At 39.0% G+C, this 13464-nt stretch overlaps 2 protein-coding genes and 1 pseudogene across 12 annotated transcripts in view; 2 read left to right on the top strand and 1 right to left on the bottom strand.

Annotated features, from left to right (window-relative positions):
* Positions 1-8233, top strand: part of YARS2 (tyrosyl-tRNA synthetase 2) — a 33116-nt gene extending 24883 nt beyond the window's left edge. For 2 of the 3 annotated variants that reach the window (XR_010120762.1, XR_010120763.1), the window contains one exon: positions 7940-8233. The gene's annotated coding sequence lies outside the window, so the exon portion shown is untranslated. Of the gene's footprint in view, positions 1-5757; positions 5921-7939 lie in introns of those variants that run through there. The other variant, XR_010120761.1, reaches the window with a different exon arrangement.
* The window catches only part of DNM1L (dynamin 1 like), a 65687-nt gene that overhangs the window by 12264 nt on the left and 39959 nt on the right, over positions 1-13464 (bottom strand). For all 9 annotated transcript variants that reach the window (XM_055280168.2, XM_055280166.2, XM_055280170.2 and 6 more), the window contains 5 exons: positions 12385-12516; positions 10574-10780; positions 2136-2256; positions 1762-1917; positions 1323-1412 (listed from right to left, as the gene is read on the bottom strand). In XM_055280168.2, coding sequence (XP_055136143.2) covers positions 1323-1412; positions 1762-1917; positions 2136-2256; positions 10574-10780; positions 12385-12516 — 706 coding nt within the window. The remainder of the gene's footprint in view (positions 1-1322; positions 1413-1761; positions 1918-2135; positions 2257-10573; positions 10781-12384; positions 12517-13464) is intronic.
* Positions 5903-8233, top strand: LOC129483160 (nucleosome assembly protein 1-like 1; annotated as a pseudogene).

Raw genomic sequence — 13464 nt, forward strand, 5'->3', positions numbered from 1 at the left:
GGTAAAGGATACATCTAAAGACCTGAGGTAGTGACTGATTAGCCTTAACTATAAAGCACCTAGTTGAAATATTATATGTAGTTCAAAATCCTAAGAGGAAAATAAAAAAGAAAAGCTAAAATTAATTTATCCAGCCCTCTGCAGAATTGCTAAGTCTTTTTGTTTGTTTTTTGAGACAGAGTTTCGCTCGTTGCCCACGCTGGAGTGCAATGGCATGATCTCAGCCCACCGCAACCTCCACCTCCTGGGTTCAAGTGATTCTCCTGCCTCAGCCTCCCCAGTAGCTGGGATTACAGGCATGCACCACCACGCCCGGCTAATTTTGTATTTTTAGTAGAGAGGGGGTTTCTCCATGTTGGTCAGGCTGGTCTCAAACTCCCGACCTCAGGTGATCCACCCCCCTCGACTTCCCAAAGTGTTGGGATTACAGGCATGAGCCACCACACCACTAAGTCTTACAGAGAGAATAAACTTAAGCCCTTTATTATGTGCTGTCCTAACAAATCTCAGATATCAGAATGGCACTTATCAGTCTAGAACTGGGTAAAAAGGGTCTCTTAAAATGAAGGTCCAATGATTCTGTGCTAAATTCAGTCTTACGCATCAGAATCTGAGGGCTATCCTCGCTAAAGAAACAACCAAGCAGCAGCACTTACATTCCAAGGATGGTTTTGTACTCTTAGTAAACCTCCACGGGGCTCACCATCCTGAGCCAAGGACCCAAATGCACTTTTAGTGATCAGAAAGAAAACAAAAAACAAAAACCCAGCCAACAATTAGAGGCATGAGGGCAATTTTAAATGCTTATCCCATATTTCTGCCAATTTCAGCATTTTTATTTGTGTGGATAGCAGCAACCCAGAGAATAGTAGCAAGCAACTATGATATTATAGTTATTAGGTCATAACAAGCAAACTGCAGAAGTGGCCAGATTACTCCGATGTACCTCAAAGTAACAGTGTGCTATAAACGCTCAGTTTACTGAGGCTAAAGATGGAACTAATTTTCTCTTAAGATCAGTGGTACTAAATAATACAGCAAAGCTATTCACACCCCTCAATCAGAAATCTATTTTCAAGAAAACCCATGCCTGCAGGCTAACAATGATTAAAATATGAAGAAAAAATGCACTTTATACCAGAATTATTAAAAATTTTCCTTTAAAATAAGACTGAAACTCAACTTCTTTTTCCTCCCAATACACTGGAAAACATTATGCCTAAACTCTAAAGTAACCATATAATGCTTGTTAAGAAGCAGCCAAGCAAAAATTTAAACTTTTACTAATAGTAATTACAATGATCTATGCTATAGTAGCTCACCATTTCATTTGTAACAGGCAACCTTTTACGAAGAAGACAAGTCACCACTTCAACTATGGCATCATGAAGTTTAGGAAATCGTAACAATTCCTATAAATGGTAGATGAAAGAAAAATGTAAGTTTGGGTTTTGTTTGTTTTTTTTTAAAGACATAGTCTCACTAAGCCATCCTCCCACCTTAGCCTCCCAAGTAGCTGAGACTACATGTATAAGCCACCATACCAGGCTAACCGTCATTTTCTTTTACTTAATGATCACAGAAATACTGAATTCAATTTGGAGGCTACATTTAAGAATCCTATTTCAAATCACTTTCAGGTAAGGGAACTACAGATTTTACCTTGTATCCCATCTTATACATTTCCTTCCACCCAGTGAAACCACCACTTCATGTCCTTTTCTAGTTCATGTGAAACCTGTGTACATTTCTCTCCGTCACCTGTGTACTGTAATTGCTACAGTGCTGAATGATCCTTTGCATTTCCTCATGAACCAGTTCCACACAGCGGAGGCTGGGCTCTTCTAGACGTTTGATTTGCCGCTTCACCAGTAACTCAAATGAAACCTCAGGCACAAATAAAGCAGGACGAGGACCCTGAGAAAATAAAACTTAGAACTCTTATTATATATGTAATTTCAGTTCTTCCCAAAGGTTAAGAAAGTCACATCTTTGGTATTTTTCATGAAAAATGCTTTTTAATTTCAAATATGAGAGCAAAATAAACTATAATTAAATTTAAAAAGACACAGTATATGGGTAAGAAAAACTTTAACCTCATTTTTTTTACAGTCTAAAAAGCTAAGCATACTCACAGTAGCATTTCTAATGGCAGTCAAAATGTCAATAGTGTTAAGGCCACCAAGTGGATCAACAGATTCTAAGGTTCGCCCAAAAGTTTCATGGAAAATATAACAAATTCTAGCACCACCGCATCTGAAAGGCAATGAAGTATATGGTTTCTGGCATTGCGAAAAGGGAAAGAAGATACAAGTTAGAAGTCTTTCTACAAGGTTTAAGCTCATCTTATTTTCTGAGAAAGCCTCAGATAAACAATTTCATTCATTCCCATTACCATGTGTTCTAACTCAACTCATTATGAACTAGTTTCTCTAATTTTTTAAATGGGAAAAGGAATCATTAAATGATAGGTATATATATATGTAAATATAATAAATGTTCTGACATAAAAAAGTTAACTAAAAATTGCTAAGCACCTTTTCTCTGCCCTAGTTTTCCTCAACTAGAATATAAGCTCCTTGAGGACAGGAAACAGTGCCTTATATTTATTTCCAAAGATTCACAATCTGAAGTAGAGGTTGGCAAACTTTTTCCATAAAGGGTCACATAGTTAGTATTTTAGGCTTTTCAGGCCATACAGTCTCTGCTGCAACTACTCAGCTCTACCATTAAGCACATAAGCAGCCATAGACAATATGTAAATAAATAAGCATAGCTTGTTAGCCAGGCTTGTCTCAAACTCCTGACCTCAAGGGATCCGCCCACCTTGACCTCCCAAAGTGCTGGGATCACAGGCGTGACCCACCCATGCCCAGCCCTACTCGTGCTTTAGACAAATTAAATCTCTCTTTTTTTGTTGTTGTTTTTGTTTCTTTTTGAGACAGAGTCTTGCTCTGTCACCCAGGCTGGAGTGCAGTGGTGCACTCTTGGCTTACTGCAACCTCCGCCTCCTGGGTTCAAGCGATTCTCCTGCCTCAGCCTCCCGAGTAGCTGGGACTACAGGCATGTGCCACCATGCCCAGCTAATTTTTGTATTTTTAGTAGAGACGGGGTTTCACCACGTTGGCCAGGATGTTCTCAATCTCTTGACCTCATGATCTGCCCACCTCAGCCTCCCAAAGTGCTGAGATTACAGGTGTGAGCCACCTCTCCCGGCCTTCGACAAATTAAATCTCTTGATACAGTTACTGAGCACCTTATGTTTCCTATCTTGTTTAATAACTAGAAACCCTGGTATTATCTTTTTTTAAATTCAAGTCCAATTGAATTCTACAAATACCTTTATAATGCTTCCCCAAACCACTACTGAGTACTTTTTTATAGTAGCTCAGGCAAAAGGTACTAGTCTAAGACGCTAACAGAGAAGTAAGCCAAGCACAAAAGGACAAATACTGAATGATTCAATTTATATGAAGTATCTACAATAGGCAAATTCAGAGACAAAGTAAATTCGGCCAGGCACAGTGGCTCACACCTGTAATCCCAACACTTCGGGAGGCTGAGGTGGGCAGATCACCTGAGGTCAGGAGTTCAAGACTAGCCTTGCCAACATGGTGAAACCCAGTCTCTACTAAAAATACAAAAAAGTACAAAAATTAGCCAGGTGTGGTGGTGGGCACCTGTAGTCCCAGCTACTCAGGAGGCTGAGGCAGGATGATTGCTTGAACCTGAGAGGCAGAGATTGGCCCAGACTGTGCCACTGCATTCCAGCCTCGGCAATAAAGTGACGCTCTGTCTCAAAATTAATTAATTAATTAATTAAATTAGAGGTTACCAGGGCTGGAGGAGAGGGGAATGAGTAATTGCTTAATAGATAAGAATTTTGGCTGGGCGCGGTGGCTCATGCCTGTAATCTCAGCACCTTGGGAGGCCAAGGCGGGCGGATCACGAGGTCGGGAGTTTGAGACCAGCCTGGCCAGCATGGTGAAACTCCATGTCTACTAAAAATACAAAAAATTAGCCGGGCATAGTATTGCGCCCTGTAATCCCAGCTACTCGGGAGGCTGAAGCAGGAGAATCACTTGAACCCAGGAGGCGGAATTTGCAGTGAGCTGAGATCACGCCACTACACTCCAGTTTGGGCAATAGAGTGAGACTGTCTTGAAAAAAGGGGGGGGCTGGGTGCGGTGGCTCACACCTGTAATCCCAGCACTTTGGGAGGCCAGGGCAGGTGGATCATGAGGTCAGGAGATCGAGACCATCCTGGCTAACACAGTGAAACCCCATCTCTAATAAAAATAAAAAATAAAAAAAAATTGGCTGGGCGTGGTGGCACACATCTGTAGTCCCAGCTACTCGGGAGGCTGAGGCAGGAGAATCACTTGAACTTGGGAGGCAGAGGTTGCAAGGAGCCGAGATCACGCAACTGCACTCCAGCCTGGGCGACAGAGCAAAACAGAAAAGACTTCGTATTTACAGTCTGGTTCCTAGACACCCTTCCTGCCTTATCTCCTATTATGTCCCATCACTATACTTGCTGTTCTCCAGAAACATTATTCTTGCATTATTCTTTGCTGTTCCCAAGCCTAAAATGCCCTCTCATTACTGCCTTCTCAGATTCTATTCAGAGTTCAATTCAAATGCCTTCTTAAATGTGAGCTCTCCCAAACCCTGAAATAAATGTAAATGGTCTCTCTTCAATGTTTGAAACGCTTGATTAGGTGGACACAGATAATTGGTTAACTATTTATAAAGTGTGCATATACACTGTATGTACTTTTCTGAATATGAATTATATCTAACAATAAGAAGTATTTAAATAAAAGTTGTACATTTGCAGCCTAATCAAGCCCAGTATTACCTTGACCTACTTTACCCACTAAACTCTTTAAAGGCCCATTTGTGGTAATCTTTATTTTTCTCAATATGCCATAGATATAACCATTCAATAATTAGTCTGATAAATACTCTCTTTATGGAGTTGATTCATATGAAGACCATCTTGGTCACACTAAAGTATATAGAACTACACACACACACACACACACACATACACGAGTTCATGTATAAATCTGAACAAGCTCTGTGGATTGTACCCATGTCCATTTTCTCACTTTGTTATTGTACTATAGTTATGCAAGATGTCCAACAGTGGGGGAGGTGGGGGAAAGGGTACACAGTGGAGGGTGCATGGGACCTCCCTGTACATCACCCTGCAACTTCCTGTGAGTCTATAATTATTTCAAAATAAAAAGGTGTTCTAATGAGGGTGTAGAGAAATGGATGTTCTTGCTAGTAGTAAAACAGTACAATATGCTAACGATATGCAATATGTAATGAAAGATTCTAAGGATGTTATATCCTTTAATCTAACAAACTTACTTCTACAAATTTATCCTCAGTGTTTACTTGGACACAAAGCCCCAAAGATAGATGCAGGTAGTCCATCACAGCTTCTATGTGTATATAACAGAAAACAAACTATCCTGTAGTAGGAGACTGGCCTAACAAATGAGGGTATATCTAAAAAGTAAAATACTATGCAAATCTTCAGACCGATAATGTAATGTATGAGATAGAAAGTTATTTGTTACATGATTTAAGAAATGATTCCAAGATAGGTATAGCATCTGATTTTTAAAGACATGTAGTATAGGCATCTATGTGTTATAGATGCATACAAAAATGCCTAGGTCAATGCCAAATTTTAGGAATTATCTCGGGTTGGTGAAATTAAGAGTTTGTTTTCATTTTCAGAGATGGGGTCTCCTTTTTTAGTGCCATCTGCTCGCGGCGCCACCTCTTGCTCCTCCCACCACCGCTGCTGCCCTGAGTCACTGCCTGCACAGCTCCAGCCGCCTGGTTTCCCATACTAGCCACTGATATTTGGAGTTCTTACAACATGGCAGACACTGACAACCTGCCTAGCTAGGGCAGTTAAAAGAGGAGTGAATGCTCTCAAAAACCTGCAAGTGAAAGGTGCACAGATAGAAGCCAAATTCTATGAGGAAGTTCACGATCTTGAAAGGAAGTATGCTGTTCTCTATCAGCCTCTATTTGATAAGCAATTCGAGATTATTAATACAATTTATGAACCTACGGAGGAAGAATGTGAATGGAAACCAGATGAAGAAGATGAGATTTCAGAGGAGTTGAAAGAAAAGGCCAAGACTGAAGATAAGAAAAACGATGAAGAGAAAGAAGACCCCAAGGGAATTCCTGAATTTTGATGACCTGTTTTTAAGAATGTTGACTTGCTCAGTGATATGCTTCAGGAACATGATGAACCTATTCTGAAGCATGTGAAAGATACTAAAGTGAAGTTCTCAGATGCTGGCCAGCCTATGAGTTTTGTCTTAGAATTTCACTTTGAACCCAGTGAATATTTTACAAATGAAGTGCTGACAAAAACATATAGGATAAAGTTAGAACCAGAACCAGATGATTCTGATCCCTTTTCTTTTGATGGACAAGAAATTATGGGTTGTACAGGGGGCCAGATAGATTGGAAAAAAGGAAAGAATGTCATTCTGAAAACCACTAAGCAGCAGCAGAAACACAAGGGACATGGGACAATTCGTATTGTGACTGAAACAGTTTCCAATGACTCTTTCTTTAATGTTCTTGCCCCTCCTGAAGCTCCTGAGAGTGGAGATCTGGATGATGCTGCTGAAGCTATCCTTGCTGCAAACTTCAAAATTGGTCACTTTTTACGTGAGCATGTAATCCCAAGATCAGTGTTACAGTTTACTGGAGAAGCTATTGAAGATGACGATGATGAGTATGATGAAGAAGGTGAAGAAGCAGATGAGGAAGGGGAAGACAAAGGAGATGAGGAAAATGATCCAGACTATGACCTGAAGAAGGATCAAAACCCAGCAGAGTGCAGGCGGCAGTGAAGCAGGATATATGTGGCCTTGAGGATAACCTGCACTGTACCAGCCTAAACACGACTCTTACTTACTGCCTTATGTTTTTGTATTTTCTTGGTAGACTAGGTAATTTTTGTTTTAAAGGACAGGAAACTGATATTTTAAAGACCAATCTGTTCTACCTAGCATTTTCACTAGTTTTTCTGCCAGATATGTTGAATGCACAAATTCTGTCACACATGTTCATTCACTGCTACATAATTTGGTTCTTCTGGAATATTTTTATATAGCTCTTGGAGTACAGCTATGAAAATTAACAACTGTTAAAGGAAACTTTTTTTTCATAATTTTTTCCTTGAAGAACCAAAGTATTTTTTCAGCTGTTTATTGAATAGGTTTAAGTCTGCTTGGATTAGCTGTGCCTTTTATTACTTTGTTACAGAAATGCAGAGACTTGTACTAAGACAATTCATCGTTTAAAAAAAAAAAAAAACTGGCACGCCAGTCGCAGTGGCTCAAGCCTGTAATCCTAGCACTTTGGGAGGCTGAGGTAGGCAGATCACCTGAGGTCAGGGGTTCAACACCAGCCTGACCAACATGGTGAAACCCCATCTCTACTAAAATACAAAAATTAGCCAGGCATGATGGTGGGTGCCTGTAATCCCAGCTACTCAGGAGGCTGAGACGGGAGAATCACTTGAACCCAGGAGACGGTGGTTGCAGTGAGCTGAGATCGTGCCACTGCACTCCAGCCTGGGTGGCTGAGCAAAACTCCGTCTGAAAGAAAAAAAAAAAAAATTGGCGAGACAACTATATGGTTAAGAATTTAAGAATTTCCAGTATGACCACACCCAATAACTGTATTAGACTGTTAATGGATTAATGGATTATTGTGTTATAGGTGATGTAGTTATAGGTGACGTAGTTAACTGTAAAGTAACCTGACTCCGTATAGTTACTGGTACCACAGTGAGGTGAATAAAACAGGATTTTTCAGAAGTTAGCCTGAATTTCACTGTACTTTTAAATTTAACCTCCATTAACTAAGCATCTTTTCTTTGTGGTAGGGTCTGCCTTCTGCTTCCCTGGAAAGGATGAACTTACATCATTTGACAAGACCTGTTTTCAAGTTATTTGTTTGTTTGCTTGTTTTTGTAGCCTAAAATAAAAATTTCAAATACAATTTTAGTTCTTACAAGATAATGTCTTAATTTTGTACCAATTCAGGTAGAAGCAGAGGCCTAGCTTGAATTAATGGTTATACTCAGTTTTTACCACATTGTTGAAAAGGGTACCAGCTTTGGAAAGAGATACTATACTAATAAGCAAGTGTAAAAAAAAAAAGAAGAAGAAGAAGAAAATCTTCAGCGATACGATGTTTTAAAAAAAAAAAAAAATTAAAGTTCATTTTCTTTGGGGTAGAGCTAGAGAGAAGGCCCTAAGCTTCTGTGGTTTCTTCTAATTCTTATTGCTTGAAGTATGAGTATGTCACTTACCCATGCTTCTGTTTACTATGTATTAAAATGTGTAGTAGTACTGTTTACTTAACTACCTCATGGATGTGTTAAGGCATATTGAGTTAAATCTCATAAAATGTTTCTCATTCTCATTAAAAGCTCAAAATTTTGGGCCTATTTGTAACGCCAGTGTTGACACTCAGCATTTTGTTCACACCATGCTTTGATAACTAAACTGGAAAACAGTTATCAACTAAACTATCAGTTAGTGATCTCTGTGTGGCTTCTATATATATTATTATATATATAAAAATATATATATAATATGTATTTTTTGGAGAGGGAGTCTCTCTCTGTTGCGCAGGCTGGAGTGCAGTGGTGCGATCTCAGCTCACTGCAGCCTCCACCACCCGGGTTCAAGCGATTCTCCTGCCTCAGCCTACTGAGTAGCTGGGATTACAGGCACGCGCCACCACGCCTGGCTAATTTTTGTATTTTTAGTAGAGATGGGGGTTTCACCACATTGGCCAGGATGGTCTCGATCTCTCAACCTTGTAATCCGTCTGCCTCGGCCTCCCAAAGTGCTGAGATTACAGGCGTCAGCCACTGCGCCCGGCCAATGTGGCTCCTATTTTTATAGAAGTGGATGGATGCACTATTTCACAAGGTCCAAGAATTTTTTTCTGTATGACTGCATAGTAGTAAATACTACAGGGATAGCACTATAGTATTGTAGTCATGAGATTAAAGTGGAGATAAGACTATTTTTGCCAAAAGATGCCATTAAATTTCAGACTGTAGTGCCACATTTACAATACCTCAAGCTAATTACTGTTAATTTTGAGGCAACTTTCTTTTGACGACGGCGAGGGTGGACTATTGGATTGTCATTAGAGGAAGGTCTAGATTTCCTGCTCTTAACAAAATTACATTGAATTCATTTTTAGAGGTGATGAAAACTTCCTTTTTGAGAAGTTAGTGTTCAGGTCTTGGAATGTGAACACACTGTTTGTAATGCTATCCATTCCTCTCCTGAGATGTTGACTTACTACTGAAAATCCTTATCCAATTATAATAGCTTTGTTCTCTTTATTTTCAAAATGATTTCCTTTGCTTTGATTAGACACTCTGTTTTGTTTGTTTGTTTGTTTTGTTTTGGTAGCCATAGTTCATCTAAATGCAGCTTTTTCTCAACTTTAAAGATAGAATCCCTTTTTTTTTTTTTTTTTTTTCTGAGACAGAGTCTTGCTCTGTTGCCCAGGCTGGAGTGCAGTGGCACCATCTCGGCTCACCACAACCTCTGCCTCGTGGGTTCAAGCAATTCTCCTGCCTCAGCCTCCCAAGTAGCTGAGATTACAGCTGCCCGCCACCACGCCCGGCTAGTTTTTGTATTTTTAATAGAGATGGGGTTTCACCATGTTAGCCAGGCTGGTCTCGAACTGATGTCAGGTGATTCGCCCGCCTCAGCCTCCCAAAGTGCTGGGATTACAGGCATGAGCCACTGTGCCTGGCCAGAATCCCATTTTTAACGAACTGAGGTAGCAAAATAATCTTTTTCATTCTTTTAGGAAATAGCTATTGCCAAAGTGAAGGTGTCAATAATACCTAGTCTTGTTATATAATGGGGATGTGGTTTGCAGAAGAATTTTCTTTATAAAATTGAAGTTTCAAGGGATATCAGTGTTTATGCCATTTTTCCAGTTCCAAAATTATTCCATTCCATTCTAGAAATCTGAAGTATGTAACCTGAAATCCTTAATAAAATTTGGATTTAATTAAAAAAAAAAAAAAGATGGAGTTTCAATATGTTGCCCAGGCTGGACTTGAACTCCTGAGCTCAAGGGATTCTCCTACCTCAGCCTTCTGAGTAGCTGGCACTACAGGTGCACACCAACATGTAATTTTGTTTTTATGTTTTATTTTTACTTATCTGCATTTTCTAATTTTTATGAGCAATTATACTTTGTGTACTAAAGAAACAAACACTTTAAAAGCTAAATTAAATATTTTTAAATACTTATTAAAATATTGTTTTAAAAATACGTGAAAATTTTACTTTGCTTTACATCATTTACAGAGCACATTTTCACACAACCAGACATCATCCTATTATCTCTACAAAGTTATATTTTTGTTTTATAGAAAACAGATCATAATCAGATAATCTGAGCTGAAGTCATCTTCACAAAAGGAAGTGACCTAGCAATCTAGGTAACCAAATCTACAGAAAAATTTCTTACTTACAGCTCCGAAGTTTCAATATATTTTGCAGTTCCTTCAATAGTGTTACAATATTCTGTGGCAAATTTGGTAATAAGTTGGAGTAAAGTAGCACTTTTATCATCCACGGGTTCACCGTAGCTATTTAGAAGAGACTGATACTGAGCAGCTAGAACATTTATTCTTGTTTTCAACTCTGGTAAACAATCTCTGATGTGATGCATCAGTAACCTAAAAAAGGTTAGAAAGGAAGGATTTAAGTAAAATTGTGTATTCTAAAGCCCTAAACAAGTCAAATTTTTAAAATGGGGAAAACCTATCAAATAATTTGTCCTGGCAAATGTGATCCTGTGAAATATATATTTGGTGTTTGTCTTCGTTTCCTGGCAGTCAGCTCCTAAAACCCGTGGACTCTCCAAGAGCATTAAGGGTGTTTAGAGTGTCTCTGCATGCTAATGAGATGACTGGTGGCTGGGGGTCCCTAGATAGTTCAGGATGGGGAGCTGGTCACCAGAACGGCCTCAGAAGAGGGGAGAGAGGCCAAAGGTTGGGCTGATCACCAATGGCCAATGAAGCTTCCATAAAAACTCAGAAGGACACAGTTCATGGAGTCTTCAGAGAGTTAACACATGAGGGTTCCTGGAGTGTGGTGTGCCCAGAGGGGGCACGGAAGCTCCACATTCCTTCCCACATGCCCAGCCCTGTGCATCTCTTCATCCGGCTATCTATCTATATCCTTTGTAATATGCTTTACAGTAAGTGGGTATATGTTAAGTAGTGTTTCCCTGACCTCTGTGAGCCACTCTCACAAATTAATCAAACATGAAAAGGGGATCATGGGTACCCTGACATAGCTCGTCAGTCAGAAACACAGGCAACAACCTGTGCTTACAACTGGCATCTGACTTGGGGGCAGTCTTGTGGGACTGAACCCTCAACCTGTGGGAGCTGACACTATCTCCAGGTAAATAGTGTTAGCATTGAATTAAAGGACATTCAGCTAGAATCCCCTGGAGAATTCCTTGCTTGATGTATAGGGAAAACTCCCCGTATATCTGCTCTCAGAAGTATTCTGTGCCATACTGATTAACTGTGTGTGAATAGGAAAAAAAAATTTTGATTGGTTTTTCCTAAACCATAAAAGCAAGGAAAAAATGCAAATTATTTTCATATTACTGCAATTACCACAGAGAAAATAAGCCACCCAATCAATTCTTCCTATATAATTTTGGTTTCATTGACTTGTCATTTACAACTGGTACCCAGCAAAGTGAAAATCAACCTTATTAAGATCCAAGTCTATCAGTCTTTAGGGAATAAGATAAAAGTAAGAGAAAATGGCTTCCACTTCAGTCATTTATAAACTAGAAAGGTCTTCTAGTCCCCACATCATCAATGGGTATTCAGAATCCAACATATAGTTATTTCTACAGTGAACAGGGATAAAAGACATTCTATTTCTTTGTTTTTCCATCTCCCTTTCCTGGTAAATAAAACACATTCTAAGTTAAGAATAGATAATGTGAAAATTACAAATTTTAATCAGTTCCTGAAATGCAAAGTGGAAATGAAGTCATCTCTAGTTTTAACTGTCAAAATTCTCATAATTAAAACATTTTAAAATCACTTGAACATTCATTCTAGACTACATGATGATGTAATGTCAACCACCCCAATAAAAACAGAGACATCTACTCTTCAGGAACCTGCTATATAAGAAACCATATGTGAAGCTGTTAGAACAGTATGAAAACGTAAGGAGCTGAAAATGAACTCTCTCAGACACCTATTGGTAAAAACAAACACATCTCATTTCCAAAAGGTAAAAAAATTACCTGTTTAGAGTCCTAGCAAGATACTTTGTTCCATTTCTATTGGCCAGAGATGGATATTTCTTTTGAAGAAAAGCATACTCATCACGGATTGAATCAGTTACACTCTTCTTGTTGTTAATATCTAGCTGGCTCCTGAGGTTGAAAAAATAACAAAACTATTCAGCTTAACTGTTGTCCTCTTCCTACCTTAGATGATGACAGCACCAGGCATTGTTCTCTAATACCTGACAGGGACTGTTTTATTTAATTCTCACAATAATTTTATGTGACAGGTATTATTACCCCATTGTATAGCAAGGAACTGAGGCTCACAAAGACTAACTTAGCCAAGGTCACACACTAACTGGCATAGCCAAGACTTGAACTAAGTGAATTATAAGTAACTAGTGCCTAAATAGAGTAGGCCTCATTATTACCATTAATTATAGACAAAAACAATAAGTAACAGGTATAAAAATATAAGAGTATCTTAGTCAACTGTATATTTTATCCATGGACAGGGAACTAATTTCTCCCAAAAATAACTGACTTGAAGAACAATCATCTACAAACAACGAACAGTGTTACGCCACCTCCTTGCCTGAAAAAGAAGACAGATGGAATTGGGAGTGGGGATGGGAGAATGACAGTGGGGATGGGAGAATGACAGTAGGGATGGGATGGAAGGACATTAGAATAGAAGCAGAGAACTGGAATGGATCTTATGTATCAGGCAGTAAAAACATTTTCAGAGACCCAAAGACATTAGGTATCATTTAAACCTACGTTGTAACTAGTTTATGGAAAAACTAGGACTACAACTCAGATTTCATGATAATTTCAGTGTTTCCTACCATATGAAGGCTTTGGACTAAAAGAGATATTCATCCAAATCCAGCTCTTTCACTACCCACGTGACTTTTGGTTAAATGTATAACCTGAGGTTTCTGATTATAAAATAGACATCAACACCACCTCAGGGGATGCTGTGAGGATTCCAAGAGATACCATTTGCAAATTGCTCACAGTAGAGTGTCTAAAACGTAATTAGACACTCAATAATAATTTCCTTTTCCCGATTTTTAATACAAACTATTTATA

This window comes from Symphalangus syndactylus, chromosome 5 (genome assembly GCF_028878055.3).
Source record: "Symphalangus syndactylus isolate Jambi chromosome 5, NHGRI_mSymSyn1-v2.1_pri, whole genome shotgun sequence".
Classification (NCBI taxonomy): domain Eukaryota; kingdom Metazoa; phylum Chordata; class Mammalia; order Primates; family Hylobatidae; genus Symphalangus; species Symphalangus syndactylus.